The sequence below is a fragment of the Salmo salar genome, chromosome ssa25, assembly GCF_905237065.1.
Source record: "Salmo salar chromosome ssa25, Ssal_v3.1, whole genome shotgun sequence".
Lineage (NCBI taxonomy): Eukaryota > Metazoa > Chordata > Actinopteri > Salmoniformes > Salmonidae > Salmo > Salmo salar.
In genome coordinates, this window is record NC_059466.1 from 27,362,190 (window position 1) to 27,388,345 (window position 26,156).

Genomic DNA, 26,156 nt, shown 5'->3' on the forward strand with positions numbered 1-26,156 from the left:
TCACTCACTCACTCACTCACTCACTCACTCACTCACTCACTCACTCACTCACTCACTCACTCACTCACTCACTCACTCACTCACTCACTCACCCACTAATTCATATTACTACATTATATCCACACAATTCACCCTCTAACTGATTGACTTGACTCGCCCAGGGGGAAGTGTTCTCCACCTCACCAAACTAAGTATACAAAGACCAACAACAGAAAACATTGTTGACCATGCTAGGTTGAGCTAGGGACTGGTATCTATTCAGAGGAGTTGACGAGAAGGTGGTGTCTCCATGGATACACATGGTGAGTTAATGGAAAGCCTGTTAATGTGTAACATTATACACTCAGCTAGCAGGCAGGGACCAGGGTAATATTCTACACTAATTGATGCAGCTAGCAGACAGGGACCAGGGTAACATTCTACACTAATTCATGCAGTTTGCAGACAGGGACCAGGGTAACATTCTACACTCATCCATGCAGCTAGCAGACAGGGACCAGGGTAACGTTCTACACTACTCCATGCAGCTAGCAGACAGGGACCAGGGTAACATTCTACACTAATCCATGCAGCTAGCAGACAGGGACCAGGCTAATATTCTACACTAATCCATGCAGCTGGCAGACAGGGACCAGGGTAACATTCTACACTAATCCATGCAGCTAGCAGACAGGGACCAGGGTAACATTCTACACTAATCCATGCAGCTAACAGACAGGGACCAGGCTAATATTCTACACTAATCCATGCAGCTAGCAGACAGGGACCCGGGTAACATTCTACACTAATCCATGCAGCTAGCAGACAGGGACCAGGGTAACATTCTACACTAATCCATGCAGCTAGCAGACAGGGACCAGGGTAACATTCTACACTAATCCATGCAGCTAGCAGACAGGGACCAGGGTAACATTCTACACTAATCCATGCAGCTAGCAGACAGGGACCAGGGTAACATTCTACACTAATCCATGCAGCTAGCAGACAGGGACCAGGGTAACATTCTACACTAATCCATGCAGCTAGCAGACAGGGACCAGGCTAATATTCTACACTAATCCATGCAGCTAGCAGACAGGGACCCGGGTAACATTCTATACTCATCCATGCAGCTAGCAGACAGGGACCAGGGTAACATTCTACACTAATCCATGCAGCTAGCAGACAGGGACCGAAGTAACATAACAAAGATATATATATGTTTAGTGTCACATAAGTGCAGTGAAATCTGTTGTTTTACAGGATCAGCATAGTAATACGGCGCCCCTGGAGCAAATTGAGGTTAAGTGCTTTGCTCAAGGGCACATCGACAGATTTTTTACCTTGTCGGCTCGGGTATTTGAACCAGCAGCCTTTCAGTTGCTGGCCAAATGCTCTAACCGCTAGCCTACCTGCCACCCTATCCTACACGCCCCATCCTACATTGTCAGCTAGCAGACAGGGACCAGGCTAGCATTCTACACTCATCCAGTCAGCTACCAGACAGGGACCAGGCTAACATTCTACACTCATCTAGTCAGCTACCAGACAGGGACCAGGCTAACATTCTACACTCATCTAGTCAGCTACCAGACAGGGACCAGGCTAACATTCTACACTCATCTAGTCAGCTACCAGACAGGGACCAGGCTAACATTCTACACTCATCCAGTCAGCTACCAGACAGGGACCAGGCTAACATTCTACACTCATCTAGTCAGCTACCAGACAGGGACCAGGCTAACATTCTACACTCATCTAGTCAGCTACCAGACAGGGACCAGGCTAACATTCTACACTCATCTAGTCAGCTACCAGACAGGGACCAGGCTAACATTCTACACTCATCTAGTCAGCTACCAGACAGGGACCAGGCTAACATTCTACACTCATCCAGTCAACTACCAGACAGGGACCAGGCTAACATTCTACACTCGTCCAGTCAGCTACCAGACAGGGACCAGGCTAACATTCTACACTCATCCAGTCAGCTACCAGACAGGGACCAGGCTAACATTCTACACTCATCTAGTCAGCTACCAGACAGGGACCAGGCTAACATTCTACACTCATCTAGTCAGCTACGAGGCAAGGACCAGGGTAATGTCCTTCATACACTCATCCAACCAGGAAGAGTACTAATATCCTACAGAGGATATGACCACATCAGGAGAGGGGAGGTTGCTGGGCACACATTGACAAATAGGTCATCTGCTGTAAAGCAATTTAATTCATGAACTTTATGCAACTGATTGTACTAAACATTTTGCATATGATAAATAAGGTTCTAAGGACAGGCGGAGATCCTTTGAGACTCCTACTCTGAGACTCCTACTCTGAGACTCCTACTCTGAGACTCCTACTCAGAGACTCCTACTCTGAGACTCCTACTCTGAGACTCCTACTCAGAGACTCCTACTCAGAGACTCCTACTCCGAGATGCTTTATAAATACAGCCCCAGATGTTTTTATCCTTTCTGATAGAAGGTGATAATACAGTTTCAGTGTCACATTAAGTGGTGGATATTAGGCTCCTGTGTGCTCTGAGATGTGAAGTCTCTGTCTCTCAGCTCCTTCATTAGACTTCCTCCAGACAGCCTTAGCCAGGTTCTGTGTGTGTGTGTGTGTCCTGAAGAACAGATGCATCCTGCTACCTTTTACTACATTAGCTTCCCACATTAGCTAACTGACTTACCTGCCTGGGAGAGAAATACATTACTTTGGGCCACATGTCACCTTGGTCTGCGCCGCGCATGACTGCCTGTTAAAATTATACCTTGATAGCCTCACACAATGGAACATAAAGGACGGTGTGCTAGCTCCTCCTCTAGCTCCTCCTCTCTCTCTCTCTCTCTCTCTCTCTCTCTCTCTCTCTCTCTCTGTTTTCCACAGGGGTGTGTCTTTTATTTTATTATAAGGCTGTTGTTAAGTCAGTGGTGCTGCTGAATAATTTCTCCCACAGGGGGAATTTAAACTGTGGTATGCTGGATTACAGGAGCTCTCACCTGTTACAGTGGGAACGGTGTATCCCTGCGCCCTCGTTTCCCAGGGAGCCTCTAATAACGTTGCACAATGAAGGGAGTGTCCCAGCTGACAGTTAAACACAAAAGGTGCTGCTGTATAACCCCGTCTCCCTCCTTGCCTTTTTTATCAACCCCTCACTCTCCTTTCCTAGAGATGGATTCTGAATGCTGGAAACCAAATGGAGGCATTGCCTTGGCCAGTGCTGTGGTCATTGCTGGGCCATCGCAGTGACAAGCCATGTGATGTGGTCTGACACATGAGGTGGCATGGTCCAGCTGAGGGTGTCAGCCACCAGATTAAACCAGCCATCAGTCGTCTGGTAATGTCACAGGCCTGGTCACAGACAGACCAGCATGTGTAGAGGCCAGCGCTAACAATGGCAGCACCTGTACAAGGCTCAAGGCAGGATGTCCGTGTCTTTCTGATACCCTTGCCTTGTGCGAGCGGAGCGACGCTGTGTAGAGCTACAATCCTACAATCACCTCCATGGCATTTTCAAAGCCCCCTTTCTTTCACAGATTAGTGGGTCCTGTGTTGGGCAGGTCAATCAGACCAACCAGGCCCCTCATAGCCCACACTAGGCCGTCTCCCCTCTCTGGACAGATAATATGGCCTTGGTGCTCTTGTCAAAGTGGATGGTCACACTCCTGCATCAAGTTGAACTTTATTGTTGTCGTAGCTAAAGGCCCTCGGGGGGAGGAAAAGAGAGAGTGGAGGAGAGAACGAAAGAGAGAGGAGAAAAAGAGAGGGGGAAAAGCTCAGAGTTCAACTTAGAGTTGATCCATTGACCATTGTCCTCTAAACTGAATTCATATGTCTATTGATAAGTCAGTGTGAGAACTACATAAACCCGTTAGCTAAGTTGTTTAACAACAGAATGGAGAGGATTTTTTTTACCCTTTATGTTTTAACTCTTTGTATAGAGCCTATATGAATATATGCATGATTCATGTAGTTGATGGCTATTATTTAATCGTACATAACATTATATGTTTATTGTTGATAAGGACAAGGTCTGTTATGCCCTTAATTTACTTTGTACTTACTTAGGCCTTGTTGTGCCAGGTGAAGGCTAAGGGCTCTGCATTATGCTCCTAATACCACCTTTTAATAACAGGGTCAATATTTCGAGCCGCAGTGGATCTTTGTCAGATCAAACCAGAGCCATATATTTATTTAGTATATGAATCTGTGTCGAACCATATTCGCCCAGCACCTGAGTGTAATGAGATGCAGGTTTTATAACAACCAATATCTCTTGTTGATTTAATTTAGTATTGCACATGCACTGCCACTGTGTTACATTTGGAGAAAAATATTCTGTACAATGATAAAAGATGAAACTGCTTGTAGTTCAGCACTCCTCTTCTAAAATGCTTTTTGAATACGGGCCCAGGCTTAGTTTCATAAGATGATCCATTCTGCATCATAATAACCCAAATATGCCAGATAATATCAAATTGTTGTTTTTTAAAAGAAGACAATATCGAATCAATTAATGATTGTTTTTGTATGTTTTTTTCTTCATAAATAAGGCTATTCAGTGTCCTGTAGGCCGCCTCAAGGCATGTTGTTTTAATTATGTTAATAAATTCATGTTAAAGTACAAAGTACTCGCAGCCCTCTCACACGAAAACCCTAGGCCAACGTCCCAAATGACACCCTATTCCCTACATAGTGCACTACTTTTGACCAGACGCATATGGGCCTTTGTCAAAATTAGTTCACTATATAGAGAATAGGGGGCCATTTGGAACACAGCCAAGGCTTTGGATCCTCCTAAGGCTGAGGGAGGTACAACTTTAAAAGTCGGCTTTGCCAAAGTTGTACTGAGTCTTAAATGGCACACTATTCCCTACGCAGTGCATTACTTTTGACCAGGTTCATAGGGCTCTGGTCAAAAGTAGTGCACTATATAAGGAATAGGATGCCATTTTGGACACATCCTTGGTTTGCCTGAGGAACAGAACAGTACAGGGCTATAACAGAGCGGACAGGCCTGTGAAAGGAGAGATGGTGTAATGCCGGCTAGATTGAGCTAACATAACAACAATCCCCTTTAATCTCAGATGACTAATGCAGAACTAATCACGTAGTATTAGCTGGCTGCTGCTATAACGAACGTTACAGGGATTACGCTGAATTGTGTTAACACAGCATTATGTACAGGCAGACAGTGTCACTAACTGGGACTGTCTAGCTTTCTAGTGCTTGTCTAAGCTGCACCTGGTAGAGCTATCTCTAAACCAGGTTTTTCACTTACAGAAACTCCAACATGCATTCTATGCACACACTGTACTGTATATTAGGCAACATTTCTGGGGTGGATATTTGAGATTGTCAAGGATATTATGTCTGATGAGGCAGCATGTAGTAGATTAATTGAAAGGTGTTGGATATGGGCACTCTTTTTGTGTGATGGCCATGTCATTGCCCTAGACTACGCTGGAGAGGAGGAGGGTGGGAGAACGATGTGGAGGTGTTGGCCACAAGGGCCTGAAGAACAGGTTGATGGTGGCCACCCTGTAGTTAGTAATTATCTTTCCTTCTACGGGACTGACAGGGGGAGACAGTGGGTGGAGAGGGGAGGAGGACAGGCTGCCTAGATGGTCCAACCCAGCAGGGTCCTCAGAGACAGGTGTCCCCATCATGCCAGGTCACTTCCTAGAGACACACACAGAGCCAATAACCACACAGGGGTGCTGCTTAAAAAAGTCATAAAAAATCACAACAGGAAGATATTGGAGAATGTCTTTGTGTGACAACCTGTAAAAAGATTGTGATATCCTAGTGACTATAGTGATCGATAATGTATTGCTTTATTAGAGCATGTCTCAAAATCTTTGTGGGCTTGTTGGCATCATAAATGTTTGATTGCACTTTACAACATCACTGCAAACTGCTGTAGAACATATATTCCCTGATATGTTTGGTGTTCAAATATTTGTCAAAAGCACAGCCCACTTAGGGTAGTACAATTAAGTTTGGGGCCATAGGTTGAGTCCACATAAAAATGCACTACATTAGTTGATGTTCTCCATCTTTTTTACTCCGTCAAACCAAATACTATATGAGCCAGTTTAACAGACCTAGATTCAGTCTTAAAAGCAGAATCGCCACTGAGTCTAGAACTAGCCTTAATCTTTGTCAGAGAAACCAGTCACATATGTTTAAAGTATTTTTTGTGAAGCACACTTACCACTGAGTATCTCCTTCATTTTTTAAAAACCAGATCTCACAGTGGTCCACATTCATGTTGTTAAAGTGAATGGCATGGTCCTTCAGCTTGGGTCCATTCTTCTTACACTGGAACAGAGTGATGCCCAAGAGAGTGCCCCCTGTCTGCTGGCCGATGTCTCTTCTCCTTCACTGCAAACACATCCTTCAGCTGCACATACTCTGTACGCCTCAGAGTCTCCGACTGACCTGGAGATACACAGGAAGCAAAGACATGCTCTGGAAGTGCAGGAACCCTTTACTACAATGCCACCATAAAGGCTTAGGCCTATACTTGAACAAAGAAATAGCTTTAGTTCTGAGCGATAATAGCTTTAAAAGTGTTAAAGGCCCAGTGCAGTGAAAAACGTGATTTTCCTGTGTTTTATATAATATTTATTTCCACACTATGAGATTGGAATAATAATGTGAAATTGTGAAAATTATGATAATGCCCTTTTAGTGTAAAAGCTGTTTGAAAAGATTGCCTGAAATGTCAGCCTGTTTTGGTGGGATTGAGTTTTGGCCTTCCATGGTGACATCACCATGTGGTAAATTAGTTAATAGACCAATAAGAAATAGAGTTCTAAACCTATCTGCCAATAACAGCTCATTTTCAGTTTTCCCCTAGACAATGCTAGCAAAATTGTTGCTTGAGAAATTGCCCTTTGTAAAGAAGCAATTTTTGTTTCTTTTTGACCATTTTAATTGAAAACAATTACAGTACAGTAAGGTACTTAATTGTTACACAGAAATAATTTGATCTTGAGATAAAAACAGCTTCATTGGATCTTTAACTCTTAATGGGTAATGTGTTGACAGAGTGTGACATCACAGGATTGTTTAGTGTCTCATTCTCCCTGGCCCTCCTGCTGAAGACAATCAAGATCAGACACAACTCCTATTAAACAGATCTGGGTTCTTTGTCCAAGATGGCCAACTGTCCTGACTGTGACTCCTTCTCTACTCTAAATGAGTCTGTCTCTCCTCATGTGAAACGCTTTCTTCATTAGGAAGATCCCCAGCCCCGGCCCCAGCCTGTTCCTCAGACAGTGTTTCAGAACATTAACTACCATCTATCCTCTCACATTGCTGAGCTTAGCGGGACACCCCGGCTGACACCATCTGTTCCTGGTGATCAGGCTTCTTCCAGACCTGGGTCCAAATACGATTTGAAATTGTTCAAATACTTTGAGTGCTGGCTGTAATGTTGGCCCCTACAAAAATATCCAATTGATTTAGAGGGAATAAAGATAATCTCCCCCGATTGACAGAATGAGCTGGCTGTAGACAGGGACCAATGACAAACAGGGCCATATTAACAACAGTGATATATTAGGGTACAAGGGAAAAGGCGCTCAGAAAAGGGGGTAGAGAGGGGGGATAGTTTGAGGCTTTAGAAAGGGGGGAGAGTCCCCCTCACCCGTTTCCTTCCCTCCAGTAATACAGTGATGTACAAGGGAAGGAGAGGGGGGAGGTGGGATTACAGTAAACTGGTGCTGGCGCCCTGTCCTGTCTGGATCAATCTAAGCACATCTGCCTGATTCCGACCATAAACAGGATTATAGGGGGACTTATCTGCTTGACGCTAATTGTTTTCGCCGTTTATGCACAAGCCAACTCTTTCAGGTGCTGCAACGCGCCATATAAAAACTCCATACACAGTGGTTGGCTGCCCGTGACTTCTTTCAGGCACAGGTCCATTCATAAAGTTGGCTGAGTTGTTTGGAACTTAGTTTGGGTTATTTAGGGGTTTGGCAGGGGTTTGAATCTGTGAAACTAATTAGTGTAATGTTTTGGATTTGGAAATGGTTGGTTTGGATGGGATGTATTGTCACACTGTGCATAGGCAATATAATGATATATAGAGATGTGTCATGGCATTGAATTGCAACTTAATGAAATGTTCATGTATTTGTATATTCTGCAGAGGATGTGGAGTATTTTTGAAATTATACATTTTTTCAAATTTTATCTATCTTCTTGAAGTCTTTGAAGTGAAACAGACTGGTGCATTTTCCCCTCCCTTTTTTGGCAGACATTGGAAAAAAAGGATGACTTACTACTATTAACAACTAGTCATTATGTTACAACTAGGGCTTTCAGAGTTAATCAGTTAACCCAAGTTAATGTTAGTGCACTTTTTTTTCTTGTGATTGTGATTGTCTGAAAGCATTCAAGATACACTGAAAACATACCAAATACATCATCTATACAGCTAAAAATAACAATGCAATGTTAAAACAAGTCGACATAAGGTTAAAGAAAGTGTGCTTTTTAAATTTGCCTAATTTTGCTAAACGTGTCATTAGACGAAATCAACATCAATATTCTTGTAATGTTTTTTTTGTATGAAAAAATCTTAAATTACACCTGAATTTGAGCAAATTCTGAATTTGCGATGAATTGCGATTAATCACAGCAAATCCTGCGCTTCACTCAATTTTTTTTCAATAGCATTTGACAGCCCTAGTTACAACCTGTGCTGTTCACTGTAAGGCATGTGTGTGTGGTGATAGAAATGCTTAGAGTGATGGACTGCAATTACCAGAAATACTATTGTGTGTAGTTTCATCCACAGAGTCAACACAATTCGCCATGATTGTGGGAAGTGCACATGACAGACTGAAAGGACTAATTTCTGCCCATATTTGCTCTACAATTTATGACAGTTAAAGTTAATTAGCTGAACGGTACAGTGAGTACAGTAACCACAGCGAGGGTTCAGAACGTGTGTGACCCCTCCGTACTACAAGAGGGACAGATAGAAAGTGTGTCTTTCCCAAATGGAACCCTATGCCATATATGGTGCACTACTTTAGACCAGTCCAATGGGCCTGGTCAATTGGACTCTGGTCAAAAGTAGTATACTATATAGGGCATAGGGTTCCATTTGGGACAGACAGAGACAGACAGACAGTGTCATAGTCTAATTGCACAAAGGGAACAAACAGACCCTGTCGTCTGCTCTGTTTGCTTCATGGGGGCTTGACAACAGCAATATAAAAATGTAAATATTGGGTTTTGCTGTTTGTGTGTGTGTGTGTGTGTGTGTGTGTGTGTGTGTGTGTGTGTGTGTGTGTGTGTGTGTGTGTGTGTGTGTGTGTGTGTGTGTGTGTGTGTGTGTGTGTGTGTGTGTGTGTGTGTGTCTCGGCAGGCAGGCCTCTGAAGGCACAGGTGGAAAATATGATCCTAGGTACCACACTGTGAACCACATGGCCCACACAACATGGGGGCAAAGAGGAGCACTACACTGACCTGGCAAAGACTGGCTATGCTTGGACAGTTGACAACATGACAATGTGAGCTAGAGTTATCTGGGCCTGAGAGCACTCTACTGTATGTCCCAACAACAACAAAAATCAACAACAACAGCTGAAATGAGACAAATAGCAGTTAAATCTGTAGTGAATAACAACACGTTGTAGTGTGAACTAAGACACACTTGAGATCACACATTAACACATTGAATGAAGAAGAACCCAACAGAGAGATCCTAATTTATGAATGCACAATACAAATTTGAACAAAAAGGAATATCTGAGAATATTCCGACAATTTTTGTATTACTGCCAATGTTGAAGACATTGTCATTTCGGGATGTCAAATTAAATGGATGTATTTTTTTTTTACCATAAATGAATTATAGTAGATTATATGATGCTGCTATGCCACCTATGTCTGCCAGGAGCAGAAGCAGTGCTGGAGAGAAGCTTGTCTCCATCTGGCAGCAATATTGTTTTCTAGAAGTCTGCATCTATGCTTAATCTTTGAGCTCCTTCTTGTGCCCCAAATGAAAGGCTGTACCTATCATGTCATTTCAAATCAGAATCATATTTCGACAGAGAGAGACACAAGCCAGGCTGGTGAGCAGAGTATGCAGTCGTGGCCAAAAGTTTTGAGAATTACACAAATATTGATTTTCTCAAAGTCAGCTACCTCAGTTTGTATGATGGCAATTTGCAAATACTCCAGAATGTTATGAAGAGTGATCAGATGAATTGCAATTAATTACAAAGTCCCTCTTTGCCATGCAAATGAACTGAATCCCCCAAAAACATGTCCACTGCATTTCAGCCCTGCAACAAAAGGACCAGCTGACATCATGTCAGTGATTCTCTCGTTAACACAGGTGTGAATGTTGACAAGGACAAGGTTGGAGATCACTCTGTCATGCTGATTGAGTTCGAATAACAGACTGTAAGCTTCAAAATGAGGGTAGTGCTTGGAATCATTGTTCTTCCTCTGTCAACCATGGTTACCTGCAAGGAAACACGTGCCGTCATCATTGCTTTGCACAAAAAGGGCTTCACGGGCAAGGATATTGCTGCCAGTAAGATTGCATCTAAATCAACCATTTATCGGATCATCAAGTACTTCAAGGAGAGCGGTTCAATTGTTATGAAGAAGGCTTCAGGTTGCCCAAGAAAGTCCAGCAAGCGCCTGGACCGTCTCCTAACGTTGATTCAGCTGCGGGATCAGGGCACCACCAGTACAGAGCTTGCTCAGGAATGGCAGCAGGCAGGTGTGAGTGGATATGCACGCACAGTGAGGCGAAGACTTTTGGAGGATGGCCTGGTGTCAAGAAGGGCAGCAAAGAAGCATCTCCAGGAAAAACATCAGGGACAGACTTATATTCTGCAAAAGGTACAGGGATTGGACTGCTGAGGACTGGGGTAAAGTCATTTTCTCTGATGAATCCCCTTTCTGATTGTTTGGGGCATCCGGAAAAAAGCTTGTCCGGAGAAGACAAGGTGAGTGCTACCATCAGTCCTGTGTCATGGCAACAGTAAAGCATCCTGAGACCATTCATGTGTGGGGTTGCTTCTCAGCCAAGGGAGTGGCCCACTCACAACTTTGCCTAAGAACACAGCCATGAATAAAGAATGGTACCAACACATCCTCTGAGAGCAACTTCTCCCAACCATCCAGGAACAGTTTGGTGACGAACAATGCCTTTTCCAGCATGATGGAGCACCTTGCCATAAGGCAAAAGTGATAACTAAGTGGCTCGGGGGAAAAAATATAAATATTTTGGGTCCATGGCCAGGAAACTCCCCAGACCTTAATCCCATTGAGAACGTGTGGTCAACCCTCAAGAGGCGGGTGGACAAACAAAAACCCACAAATTCTGACAAACTCCAAGCATTGATTGTGCAAAAATGGGCTGTCATCAGTCAGGATGTGGCCCAGAAGTTAATTGACAGCATGCCAGGGCAGATTGCAGAGGTCTTGAAAAAGAAGGGTCAACAATGCAAAAATTGACTCTTTGCATCAACTTCATGTAATTGTCAATAAAAGCCTTTGACACTTATTAAATGCTTGTAATTATACTTCAGTATTCCATAGTAACATCTGACAAAAATATCTAAAGATGCTGAAGCAGCAAACTTTGTGAAAATTAATATTTGTGTCATTCTCAAAACTTTTGCACACGACTGTAGATACAGTGCATTTGGAAAGTACCCCTTGACTTTTTCAACATTTTGTTCCGTTACAGCCTTATTATAAAATGGATTCAATCATTTTTTTCCCTCATCAATCTACACACAATACCCCAAAACGGAAATATCACATTTACATACACTACCGTTCAAAAGTTTGGGGGCACTTAGAAATGTCCTTGTTTTGAAAGTAAAGCACATTTTTTTGTCCATTAAAATAACATCAAATTGCTCAGAAATACAGTGTAAACAAAGTTAAACAAACCTTCTTCTGAAACTCGTCGGTCTATTCTTGTTCTGAGAAATTTAGACTATTGCATGCAAGAAATTGCCAAGAAACTGAAAATCTCGTACAACGTTGTGTACTACTCCCTTCACAGAACAGTGCAAACCGGCTCGAACCAGAATAAAAAGAGGATTGGGAGGCCCCGCTGCACAACTGAGTAAGAGGACTAGTACATCAGTGTCTAGTTTGAGAAACAGACGTCTCACAAGTCCTCAACTTGCAGCTTCATTAAACAGTACCCGCAAAACACCAGTCTCAACATCAACAGTGAAGAGGGGACTCCAGGATGCTGGCCTTCTAGGCAGAGTTCCTCTGTCCAGTGTCTGTGTTCTTTTGTCCATCTTAATCTTTTCTTTTTATTGGCCAGTCTGAGATATGGCTTTTTCTTTGCAACTCTGCCTAGGTGCCAGGTTTCATGCACCTTTTGCTGAGGTGTGACTTCCCTCTAGCCACTCTACCATAAAGGCCTGATTGCTGGAGTGCTGCAGAGATGGTTGTCATTCCGGATGGTTCTCCCAACTCTACAGAGGAACTCTGGAGCTCATTCAGAGTGACAATCGGCTTCTTGGTCACCTACCTGACCAAGGCCCTTCTCCCCCGATTGCTCAGTTTGGCCGGGTGGCCAGCTCTAGGAAGAGTCTTGGTGGTTCCAAACTTCTTCCATTTAAGAATGATGACCACTCTGTTCTTGGGGACCTTCAATGCTGCAAACATTTTTTGGTACCCTTCCCCAGATCTGTGCCTCAATTTAATCCTGTCTCGGAGCTCTACAGATAATTCCTTTGACCTCATGGCTTGATTTTTGCTCTGACATGCACTGTCAACTGTGGGACCTTATATAGACAGGTGTGTGCCTTTCCAAAACATGTCCAATCAATTGACTTGAAATCCCTGGTGGACTTGAATCAAGTTGTAGAAACATCTCAAGGATGATCAATGAAAACAGGATGCATCTGAGCTCAATTTCGAGTCTCATAGCAAAGGGTCTGAATAATTATGTAAATAAAGTATATATATAATTTTTTATATATATACATTTGCAAACATTTCTAAAAACCTGTTTTCACTTTGTCATTGTGGGGTATTATGTGTAGATTCATGAAAAAATATATATATTTAACCCATTTTAGAATAAGGCTGTAGCGTAACAAAATGTGAAAAAAGGCAAGGGGTCTGAATACTTTCCGAATGCACTGTACATGTATATAAGATACAGTATATCTCAGGACTGTTCTAAAGGACCAGAGTGCCTGTCATAGTTTTTATTATTATTATTATTATTTTAATCTACATATATCAGGAACCATATAGTATGGAGCCTTATGGGACACCACATTATATTATTTTTGGCTCCGATAGAACTCCATCAATATCACAGACTTTGATATTATAAAAAATATATATTTTTTGTGTTCATATTTAGTGCATGGTGACCAACAACTTTTCTTCAAAATAATATTTATATCCTGAATTATAACACAAATTGAATGGCTGCTATTTGTTAGGTATTCCCAATATGTTCACTAGATGAGAATGTAAATCCATTAAAGCAGAGAGAGACCCTACTACAGGTTTATCTATCTATCTGATAAGATCTCTGGAGACAGTGGATATACGTATGATGTAGATCTGTAGTCCGACTAGAGAGGAGATACTTCATGTTACATATATGACCCTGTGTGTCAACAGATGTCTTGTATTGATCTGGTCCCTATACAGCCATAACCCACAGCATATGGAGTAGATATACACATCAGCAGTCAGAGACATTAGCAGACTATAGGGCCTCAGCATGGGTTTAGATGTCCCTGTCAATCCTGAACTCAAGATGAAAAATAAGAGCTGGTTGAAGACCTTGGTCTGGGAACATGTGCAGTGCCTTCAGAAAGTATTCATACCCCTTGACTTATTCCACATTTTGTTGTGTTACAGCCTGAAATTCCAAATGTATTAAATTGATTTTTTTTGCACATTTATTGAAAATGAAATACATAAATATCTAATTTAAATGTATTCACACCCCTGAGTCCACACATGTTAGAATCACCTTTGGCAGGATTTATAGCTGTGAGTCTTTCTGGGTTAGTCTCCAAGAGCTTTGCAAACCTGGATTGTACAATATTTGTACATTATTCTTTTTTAAATTCTTCAAGCTCTGTCAAGTTGGTTGTTGATCATTGAAGACAGACATTTTCAAGTCTTGCCATAGATCTAAATGCAGATTTAAGTCAAAACTGTAACCAGGCCACTCAAGAACATTCAATGTTATCTTGGTAAGCAACTCCAGTGTATATTTGGCCTCGTGTTTTAGGATATTGTCCTGCTGAAAGGTGAATTTGTCTCCCAGTGTCTGATGGAAAGCAGATTGAACAAGATTTTCCTATAGGATTTAGCCAGTGCTTAGCTCTATTCCGTTTATTTTTATTCGAAAAAAATCCCTAGTCCTTGCCGATGACAAGCATACTCATAACATAATGCAGCCACTGGGTGTATTGATACACCATCCGAAGTGTAATTGAAAACTTCACCATGCTTAAAGGGATATTCAGTGTCTGCTTTATACATTTGACCCATCTACCAATAAGTGTCCTTTGTTGCGAGGCATTGGAAACCCTCCCTGGTCTTTGTGGTTGAATCTATGTTTGAAATTCACTGCTCGACTGAGGGACCTTAGAGGTAATTGTATGTGTGGGGTACAGAGATTAGGTATTCATTAAAAAATTATGTTAAATTCTATTATTGCAAACAGAGTGAGTCCATGCAACTTATTATGTGACTTGTTAATGTAACGTGTGCTCCCTCTCCGGCCTCTAGGTCACCAGGCTGCTCGTTAGGGCGCACACCTGTCACCAGCGTTACGCGCATAATGACACTCACCTGGACTCCATCACCTCCTTGATTACCTGCCCTTTATATGTCACTCCCTTTGGTTTCTTCCCCAGTCGTCATTGTTGCTGTTTCATGTCAGTGCGCTGTTTGTGTTTCTTGTTTTGTTCATTTATTTATTAAAAATATTCACTCCCTGAACTTGCTTCCCGACTCTCAGCGTACATCGTTACAGTTAAGCAAATTTTTACTCCTGAACTTATTTAGGTTTGCCTTAACAAAGGGGTTGGATACTTACTGACTCAAAATATTTCATCTTTTATTAATAAAGAAATATATAATAATTCCACTTTGACATTATGGGGTATTGTGTGTAGGCCAGTGACACAATCTCAATTGAATCCATTTTAAATTCAGGCTGTAACACATCAAAATGTGGAAAAAGTCAAGGAGTTTGAAAACTTCCTGAAGGCACTGTATGTACACTGTAGCCTTCACAAGCTCATATTTCAACCGGTATGTAGCCTACAAATGCTCATGTTACATTAGCCGTCAAGCCTCATCCCTTTCTCTTGAGATTTATGCTGACAATTAGCTGATATCAATGTTTTGAGTAAACTGGTCACAAGAGTGAACTACCATAAAAGTGATACCCAGAGCCTTTAGCTAATTTATAAAAAATAAATATCTTATTTACATAAGTATTCAGACCCATTTTCTATGACACCTGAAATTTAGCTCAGGTGCATCCTGTTTCCATTGATCATCCTTGAGATGTTATTACAATTTGATTGGAGTCCACCTGTGGTAAATTCATTTGATTGGACATGATTTCAAAAGGCACACACCTGTCTATATAAATTCCCACACTTGACAGTGCATGTCAGAGCAAAAACCAAAACATGAGGTCGAAGGAATTGTCCGTAGAGCTCCGAGACAGGATTGTGTTGAGGCACAGATCTGGGGAAGGGTACCAAAACATTTCTGCAGCATTGAAGGTCCCCAAAAACACAGTGGCCTCCATCATCTTAAATGGAAGAAGTTTGGAACCACCAAGACTCTTCCTAGAGCTGGTCCCCTAGCCAAACTGAGCAATCGGGGGAGAAGGGCCTTGGTCAGGTAGGTGACCAAGAACCCAATGGTAACTATGAACAGAGCTCCAGAGTTCCTCTGTAGAGATGGGAGAACTTTCAGAAGGACAACCATCTCTGCAGCACTCCACCAATCAGGCATTTATGGTAGAGGGGCCAGACGGAAGCCACTCCTCAGTAAAAGGCACATGACAGCCCACTTGGAGTTTGCCAAAGGGCACCTAAAGACTCTCAGAACATGAGAAACAAGATTCTCTGGTCTGATGAAACCAAGATTGAACTGTTTGGCCTGAATGCCAAGCGTCACGCCTGGAGGAAACCTGGCACCATCCCTACGGTCAAGCATGGTGGTGGCAGCATTATGCTGTGGGGATGTTTGTCAGCGGCAGGGACTGGGAGACTAGTCAGGATCGAGGGAAAGATGAACGGCGCAAAGTACAGAGATCCTTGATGAAAACCTGCTCCAGAGCACTCAGGACCTCAAACTGGGGCGGATGTTCACCTTCCAACAAGACAACGACCCTAAGCACACAACCAAGACAACACAGGAGTGGCTTCGGGACAAGTCTCTGAATGTCCTTGAGTGGCTCAGCTAGAGCCCGGACATGAACCCGATCGAACATCTCTGGAGAGACCTGAATTTAGCTTTGCAGCGATGCTCCTCATCCAACCTGACAGAGCTTGACAGGATCTGCAGAGAATAATGGGAGAAACTCCTCAAATACAGGTGTGCCAAGCTTGTAGCGTCATACCCAAGAAGACTGGAGGCTGTAATCGCTGCCAAAGGCGCTTCAACAAAGTACTGAGTAAAGGGTCTGAAAACTTAGGTACATTTCCGTTTTTCATTTGTAATACATTTGCAAAATTTCTTGAAAGTTGTTTTTGCTTTGTCATTATGGGGTATTGTTTGTAGATTGATGAGGTGGGAAAAGCAATTTAATCTATTTTAGAATAAGGCTGTAGCATAACTAAATGTGGAAAAATCAAGGGGTATGAATACTTTCCGAATGCACTGTAGACCCAAGAACCTCTGTGGTGCAATTAATTCCCGAAAACTGAGGACAGACTGACAAGTAGCAGTGACAGAGGACCTGACGAGCCAAGATCTGCCTCACAGTCTCAGAGTCTTGGGAAAACAGGATATTTTTGAACATCAAATTAACACTTCAACACCCTACATCTAACAACCCACAAATGAACTGGCCAGAGAAGTCATATCCCTCTCACAGTGACTGAACCTCATGGAAGGATATCTAGGACAGAGTGAAATAAAAGGGAGCATAACATTTTATGAAGTTAAATTGCATTTTGTAAACATTCACTGTGTGTCAATCTAAATCTTGTTGTTTTCTTAGACATCCATCCAATAAGAGGCATTTGACAAATAAAAGTGTTTAACATGCTATCTAGTTTAAATGCTGTGGCCAGGAGACAGATTAAATAAATCTCTACTGTTCTCCTTGCCTAGGTCAAGACACCTAGTACTGCCAAAGTTGTGGGTTCAATCCCAGCAGGGATCACATACACGTACTAAAGACAGTAACCTCAGGCCAAGGTCCAATCACAGTAAACAAGGCCAATGAAAGCAAAGCCAGGGGTCTCAAGGTCAAGCTATTGTAGGAGCCTCTGGGCAAACACAACGCTTCAGTAGGTTTACATTAAATTTTAATTCACTATGAATATTATCTGTGGTGAGTTGATGCATTTAGTGTTTGAAACTGTGATATTAAAAGTATTGCCTCTCAACGATATGAGAGCATCAGATAAATAAGTATAAGAATTTAGTATATTATAGCTACTTGAATATGTTCAGTACCTAAAGAATGCCTTTTATAACTTAATATTAATTTATGTCTATCAAAACAGCATAACATTGCATTTCTTTGAACACTGGCATAACTTCAGCATGTCAAATATATAGGCTACTGTGAGCCATCTTTCAAATGATGATTGAAATTGAGACCACTGTACAGATCTGATCTGCTATCCCTGGGCAGAACAGAATCTCAAACCCAGTCAAATAGACAACCGCCAGCGAATCAGACATGTGCCTGTGGTTTTTTGGCAGTTTTGTTGGAGCATTTGGTAGTGGCCATAGGGGGTTATTAGACTGATGCTTTCTGGGTAATGAGAGTGCTGGCTTAATAACATTAGCTTGGATCACACATAACCAAAAGGTATTGCCTGTAAAGATTATTAAGCAAAATGAAACCCAATCTGTTTTGCACTAAGCAATTGATGCTTTTGAGCGATATATACTGTACAAATCAACAACAACACAAAAAAATATGAAAGGGATGGATATCTAGTTCAAACTCTCCATATGTTTCCTTTTTTTCATTTTGTTTTGATGGAACTGTTTCATCTGATCAACCATTTGGACACATCTGATTCTATGTTTGAAGTCTGTGCACAAGAAACATGGCTACAACCCCACCGCCCTCTCCATTGAAACTGATAAGGTAAGTAGGGCCTCCTATACCACCCCCATGATGATCACACGTTGTCCCATGTACCCATCCTTCAGTGTGGAGATGCAGATGGCGATGTGTGAGTATCATTTACTTGGACATGTTCTAGGTCTGCTCCCCAAATGGCACCCTATTCCTTACAGTATATATGGCTCTGGTCAAAAGTAGTGCACTATGAAGGGAATAGGGTGGCATTTGGGATGCAAACTAACTGTCCACATGAGCGCCAGATGCCCTGCTTTAGGTGGTCACAATAGTCGGCCAGCCGGCCGGTCAGAGACGGAGTCTATTACCGACACATCTGTTACACATGACTTTCTGGCAACAGGCACTTTCTACATTTTTCCTAACTGGTTTAATGATTTTATCTTCCGTATACTTTGGCCGAGCGGCCAACAATAAATAAAGAATTCTTATTAGGCTATTGGCTGGCTAAGCTCTTCAAGAGGCAGCACATAATATAATTTATTTACAGCAATATAACACAAGACAAAGTAAGATCTGTCTGCTTCTTCCAGAATAATATTTGGTAACCTAGACCTACATCATTTCACCAAAAAATAGTCATTTACCCTACAGCATGGGCTGGCCATTGAGTTTCACTCCCATTTATGTCACCATTGACAAGGGAGACTGAAACTGATTTAGACTGCTGTGTAACATAGTTTGAAGACCAAATAAATAAAATATCAAACAATAACGTTTTGAATATTGATAGGTTTAAAAGGCAAACTGTTATAATAGGTTTAGTAACAGTCAATAGGCCTATAAGCCTACATCACATACTGTGCGAATAATAGGCTATATGTAGGCTATAGTATAGGCCTACGCAAAATGTACAAAATATACTTTGTTTTATAACAAAAATACATTTTATACCGTTTTGTTTGTTGTCAATATTTGATGTCTGTATACATAGAGCCAAGTATGTTTACTTCATGGCTTGCAATTGATAGGCTGTCATTGATGTTGCACCTTTTCTTGGTTCATCTACCGTATCAAGGAGTCAATCTTATCTGGAATCTAACCTACAGATAAATGAAACACTTACAACCCTCTTTTCTCAAATACCTTTGTGTTACTTCTTACAAGCCATGTAGGAAATGTCCGAAATTCACGAATTCATGGGGGGATTCTGTTTCACTAAAGTCAAGAAACGGTTAGCTATGTCTTCATGTGAAAATATTATGTTTTATGATTCCCCTCCGTCTGATGTAGGCTATGTTGGTCGGCATGCGGCACTGGTAGAAGAAACAGACCCCGTCTGCAATTGTCATGGATAATGGTGAAACAGTGAGCTCACCTGTAGGGGTCTCTGGCTGAATAAGACTCCATGTCACCCTCGTCGATGACAGAAGGACGTCGTGACTCTTCTTCCCTATTTGAAATATCCCTCTCACTATCGGTTCGTCTGTGTCGTAATCGGTGTACTGTTTCTCTGACTGTTCTTGTTCTTGCTCACACGACTCCTCCGCGCAAAGCTGTGCAGCTGAGACCGAGCGTTTATCGGGTTGTTTTGGTTGTTGCGTTCTCTTGTTCTTCTTCCCATGGTTGCCTGTACTCACGGGAGACCCCGGTGGCGTCTCACTCAACTCCTCCTGGCTCTTTGACAATGCGTCCCGTTCATTTATCGATTTTCGAGGGGACTCAAACATTTAAAAACGTTAACGGTTAAGTCTTATTCCACAATGGTGCCTGCTTTGTAGGCTATTACTGGGTTGCTTGCATGGGCGCGTGCACACGACGGTAAGGTTATTATGGCAGGTCCAACAGTTGAAACTTCCCACTCTGCCTAGTTATGTAGTGATGACTAGATGGGATACAGTTTATGTCAGAATTCAGGTTGGGATAATTAACGTAGCAGGTTGTGAGAATTAGGTTAAGGTTAGGAAAATGGTTAGGATTAGCTAAAATGCAAAAATGTTACGTTTTGACGTAAATGTGACATAAACTGTAATCAATCTAGCCATGACCCCCCTGCCTACTTCAAGTCACCAGGCGGAGCGCAGCCCGTGAAGTGTTCCTCCCGGGCACGCGCCCACAAGAAAAGTTCAAAAGAAAATCTCTGTCAAGAGCCTATGGGATATAACGTATGGTGTGTTTATATTTCATGCAGCCAACATGCCAGTCATTAGACCATCATTTGTATCATGCTATGGTTCATTTCTAAATTCGTCTACATGCTTGGCCTATGCACCGAATCCAAAGAGCTGGTGCGTAAAGTTTGAGTTACGCACAGGAATGGTTTTATATTTTTCAGGACCCTGTCTGTCCTGTCCATTATGTCATTGACTTTACCTCAATGTTGGAGGTTTACGAACTAATCAAAGTAATTATAGAACAGTGGCCTTTATAGGTCTTTAATTCAATAAAATATCCTTGTATATTCTACCGAGTAATACGGGTATAGGCCTATATACCTGGACAAGGCTAATGCGCCAATTTCCTTAGCAGCACCATGGACAGTTCCTGATTTAACAAAGGAACCCTGCGTACCCATTCATAAAGTTACAGATGGCACAGGGATGCCAGTTTCCCAATTTGACATAGTATACAGCCAACCGACCAGGATATCTCTCAAATAAATAAATAAAAACTGTGTGCATTTATGAAATAATAAATTTGTATTTTGGGGACACACGATATACAGATTTCAGGAGTACATACATTGATTTCATTTTTTCGTTTTATTATTCCAGTTTAAAGCATGCTGTGAGTGTTTACTTCCATCTAAATGTATGCTTATAATCAAATGATTAAACGATTCAGTGAAGATTCTGATATTGAGGAAGGACGGATATCCAAGGAAAAATCTCTAATGGTTATTCAACATGAACAGTGAATAAAGAAGCACCATTCAGAATGTCTATCATGAAGTTGGCTCGCTGTTTGGTGTTTTCCCTTATGATATAAGTATTGGGTTATAGATGCAGCCAGTGTGTTCATGCATAAACAAGATCATTTTCATAAATTAAAAACCTCCCCAGCAGAAGTAACATCTGTGACTTGCTCGGTTTGCATACGAGATGGTGTTCGTACTAAATAGCACCCTATACCCTTCTATACTTGTGCAGGGCTCATAGTGTTCCGTCCGGTCAAAAGTAGTACACTATATATAGGGGATAGGGTGTCATTTGGGAAGAAACCATGGTGGCATGTGAATGCCCCTTGACTTACTTTAGCTATTCGTGGCATGGCAGAAAAACGCTCGTTTTGTCCTTCAGTATTTGATATACAACGTTAGGTAAATAAATGCTGGCTAAGGGGATGTGCTCGTGTTCACTCATATAGCCTAGGCCTAAATGTTAATCACAAATGGATGTCTTAATATTTCTCATATCAAGATGCTTTTCATTTCATGCATCTAAAATTCATAATATAGCCTAGGACAATATAGGATATATTGATTTAGTAGCCTATCCATATGGGCAGAGAAATAGTCAATCTCCATGCATAAAGATTTGACGGAAACCCATATTTAGAGAATGTCTCAATAATTTGGACATCCAAGAAGTGTCGAATGTGGGTCTCAACGAAGTCGAGGTTATTTTGCGACCAGGCTGAGGGACTGAGGGGAAAGCCACTGAAACTAATTGTGCCTTAACTCTGGTTTTTGACAGATTTAGTCATAGGCTATACGTTTTCATTTAGGTTTTTATGCAATTTTATTATTATAAAGAACCATATAGTCGATGATTGAGCCACACCTGTCAACGTAATGTTGGCCAAATCAGTCCTGCTCAAAGTTTGCTATTTCTGTTTAGCTCCGTCATTGTCAATGCAGATGTAGGATATCAATTTGAGCCAGTTTGCTACAGCAGGAAAATTATCCTGCAGCAATAGGAAATGTGGATTATTATGTGGATTATAATTAATGGACATTTTTGTAGGGGTTGATACATTTTTCGTTAGGGAAAATCAAGTCTGAAATTTCAAAGTGGAAATTACAAACTTAAGAAGACTTTTTAAACCTAAAATAGACTACAGGTTTGCATTTTCTGTGTAGGAAATTCACCGCAACAAAGGAATGATCAAACTAAGATCCTACATCTGTAGATCCAGATAATAATTAAATAAATTGTAGGCTACTCATTCACTTTATTTTACAATAATAATTGAGTGCGCCTCATGAGATATACATTTATCTCCACTGACTTATGTACACTTGAATCACATCGGAAGAGAGTTTAAAACTAAAAACAAAATGCAAATAAAGAACATATGAGTATAACTCCATGGCACTCAGTCCCTATGCGTCCTGAAAACATCATACATTATAAAATGTTTACAAACAATATACAGTCGGCACACATTGAAGATAAGCATCATGCTGCAAATAGCTCTTCTGCACTGATTTGGACATGCATGCAATGGCGCAATAAGAAGGTGCCTGATATGTTCCAAAATGTGCTGCACTGATAATGAATTTGAAGATGGGCCACGGTTGAATTTTGAAATGAAATAATTAGTAGGCCTACTTCGTTTTATGCAATGAGCATTTCCAGGTGAAGCGTTGTATACACAATTAGGCGTTTAGGATACTTTGCAAGTAGTAGGCCCCTATGCATTATCAAACTTTTAAGTAGGCTATCAATGTTTTGGGGAAAATAAAATTATCAATATTGTGCAACGTTGCATGACTTGCAGTAGGCTAAATAATTGCTAAGGCAACCGATTTGTATTAGCACTTGCCTCTGTATACATAACTTTTTTTATAAAACGGTTGTATCATATAAACATGACATAACACTATTTTATAAAACATTAACAACATGGAGTTGTGTGAAATGAAATACGACTCGACTTTATAAAAAAAAGCAATTCATAATTCTGTACAAAATCACAACAAAATAATTCAGTATGGGAGATGTACAATACTGGTTGAAAAATATAGAAATCTTTATTATTTAATTTATTGGCCTAGTTATTCGTTTAAAAATTGCATAGTTTTCCAAATTATTGCTTGTGATTTTGTAGCATGGATAATCAACACATTCTGAGTATAGTCACCACTATTTCCACAATGTGACCTATAGAAGCGCTATAGAATACAATACATAAAGTGAAAGAGAATATGCATATGTATCCGCACTTCTCCTAAAGGCAGTAACAACAATAAATACATAGGCTACATGATAGAATCAAGAGGATAATAAATTGCTCTTTTGCATCAGTGGCACTAGGATATCATATCATGACGCACTCTTATCAGTCTTTGATGGTTTAATGTATTCACGGATCATGAAATATAGCGTTAAGCTGAGCATTCATGACTCTCTCGTGATGAGTGTGTCCTTCGTACGACATAATGTTTTCCATCGGTATCTCACACCGCTGCGCAGAGCTCGCGTAAAGGGGCGCGTGTCCCTGTGGACCCGCCAGTCCAGCGGCAGCCTGGTAGTGCATTGTAAATGCGTAGTTCTTTTCGAACTCAGACGAAGGCTCGTGTTTGAAGGAAAAGTTCCCGTTGACACTCAGTGGTGGGCTTAAAGGTCCGTCGAATGATGGACTAGTGCAGTCTGTAAGCGGCAGCGCGGTCTCAAAGAATGGCTCCAGCGCACTTCCGTATGAATGGGGCTTGACGTGGAAGATGTGGGAGCTGTCCATTGTACCATATGGAGGGCTGGGAAGACCCGGGGTCTGGTAGGAGTAGGGATGGGCGGCGAAGGAAGCACTTGCTGGTTGCATATGAGATGGTATCTCCTGTGTCTGCTCCGGGAGGAAAGTTCTGGGGTTGAGCTGGAGACAGCCTGCCACTAGATTAGTAGTGGGCTGAGACAAGCCCTTACACAGGGCCTGTACAAATGACATGATGTCTGGGCTCTTACCCGACCGCAAGATCTCTGACAGGGCCCAGATGTAGTTTTTAGCCAGACGCAGAGTCTCAATTTTTGAGAGCTTTTGGGTTTTGGAGTAACATGGCACAACTTTACGCAAACTCTCGAGCGCGTCGTTGAGTCCGTGCATACGATTCCTTTCGCGAGCGTTCGCCTTGTGGCGCCTCATCTTAAACCTCTGCATTCTGGCTTTTGTCATTTTCTTCTTTTTTGGTCCACGACGTTTAGGCTTTTGATCGTCGCCTTCTTCTTCCTCATCTTCCTCTTCATCATCATCCTCATCCAGCCTGTTTAACCCATCCTCGTCGTCATCCTCGAGGTCCCCGTTCATGGATTCGAGTGCGCCGTTTTTCTTCTCCATTTCCTGTTCGTCCTGGGAGCCCTGACACTCATCAGTCCAGGTCGCAGAATCCTGGGGATCTGATGACATCATGGTTTCTTCCGTGTAGGACTTAGTCATATTGGAAATCTGTCAATAAAAATAGACAACCGTGAGCAGACTCACTTAGGACATAATTTCCTACTTGACTAATAGCCTATTCAGCAGGAGTTCGTTTTGGAAAATGTGCATTATGCTATACTAATTTTTTCACTCTAGGTCAAGCAAAAATAATTTTGTATCAGAAGAACCAATATTACGTTTGCAACACCAATGATTATATAGGCTATCATAAACGTCATAGGAATTTGAGAGCAAAATGTAGAACACTACTTTGTGGTCAGGATAAACCAAAAACATTATAGTAGCATAATAGATAAAGTATTCAATTATCACCTAATAGCTTGACATAACGAGCCCACAACTTGATAAAAATAATTGTTGCAATTACGTTATTTTATATCTCCAGTCAGTTGAAACATCTATGAAATGTCATCACTGAGTTCAATCAGAATATCTGAATCCCGTTTCCTTTTTGTAACAGGTGACATATGGTCACATCAACTCTCATATGAGCAGGTTTGTATCAATAAATAATTCATGCCTATTCAGAAAATCTTTAACTGCTAAATAACTATACTTTATGGCAATGTAACAGATATATCACAGCACACAGCACTCCATACAATTGCTTTCACCCAAAGCATTTGCATAAATAAGTTATTGCATTATAAGATTGAGAAATAAATACCTATGTTTTGCAGAATTATCTTGTTATGACTCTGGCATGCCCCTCCTGAAGTGTGAGGTCCGGTGGATGGATGGTAATGTGGCTGCGCCGACAGATGCTCGGGTTATATAGCGCTGCTGCTGATGCTGCGAGTGACTGACTGGGAGAGAGAGATGAACCTGTGTGTTTATATGGCTGCATCGCTAATACCATCACCATCGCGTTACCCAATGACAGTCAGGAACAGGCTCCACCCACCCAGGCCTTACTCCCGGCACGCGCCATATGGTCCATCTACGTCAGGCAAAAACGGCCTCAAGTGTCACGTGATATGGGACCATTTGTGTTCGCCAGCGCTCTGTATTCCGCTCCTTTGTGGCCAAAAGAAAGTGGCCATCTGTCCCCAGTTAGGGACTCCATAGACCTGTGTGGACCCGCAGGATGGATTAACCCTTTGGTGCGTAAGACATATTCAATCACTACCAATACTCAAGCCCAACCAATTCCCCACGTGTGTCCTCTTTACATGGTTTGATTTTATTAATCATGAATCTCATAATTATGGAATAATGTAATTTTGCACATTAGGCTACTTTGGGGACATTGAACACACCTAACATAGTCCAATAAACACGTCAGGTCACCAAGGAAAGAATAAGGCCCTTGCTGGAAATATTAAAGGCCACATACTGGACCTTCATAACAACAAAAATAATTAATTTAGACCAAATGCATACTTTGCCTTTCTTTTTTTGCTCACTGCTGACTGCATCAGTGCTCATCTGTAAGCGTTATTGTCCCCATCTCTAACAGTGCGTGATGTTGATTGGCAACAGTGGTTGTACAATCTGGACGGAGCTCGAGCTGCTGAAG

The 26,156-nt window shown here is 41.7% G+C and overlaps 1 protein-coding gene and 1 pseudogene across 1 annotated transcript; both read right to left on the reverse strand.

Annotated features, from left to right (window-relative positions):
• LOC106586405 (ceramide kinase-like protein) overlaps positions 1-20,449 on the reverse strand; it is an 83,345-nt pseudogene extending 62,896 nt beyond the window's left edge.
• Positions 20,450-22,420: 1,971 nt separating this feature from the next.
• Positions 22,421-25,453, reverse strand: ndf1 (Neurogenic differentiation factor 1). The gene is made up of 2 exons (NM_001139808.1): positions 25,305-25,453; positions 22,421-24,643 (listed from the first exon to the last, which is right to left on the reverse strand). The coding sequence occupies exon 2, from the start codon at positions 24,632-24,634 to the stop codon at positions 23,570-23,572; it is 1,065 nt and encodes a 354-aa protein (NP_001133280.1). The 5' UTR covers positions 24,635-24,643; positions 25,305-25,453; the 3' UTR covers positions 22,421-23,569.
• Between the last annotated feature and the right edge of the window lie 703 nt (positions 25,454-26,156).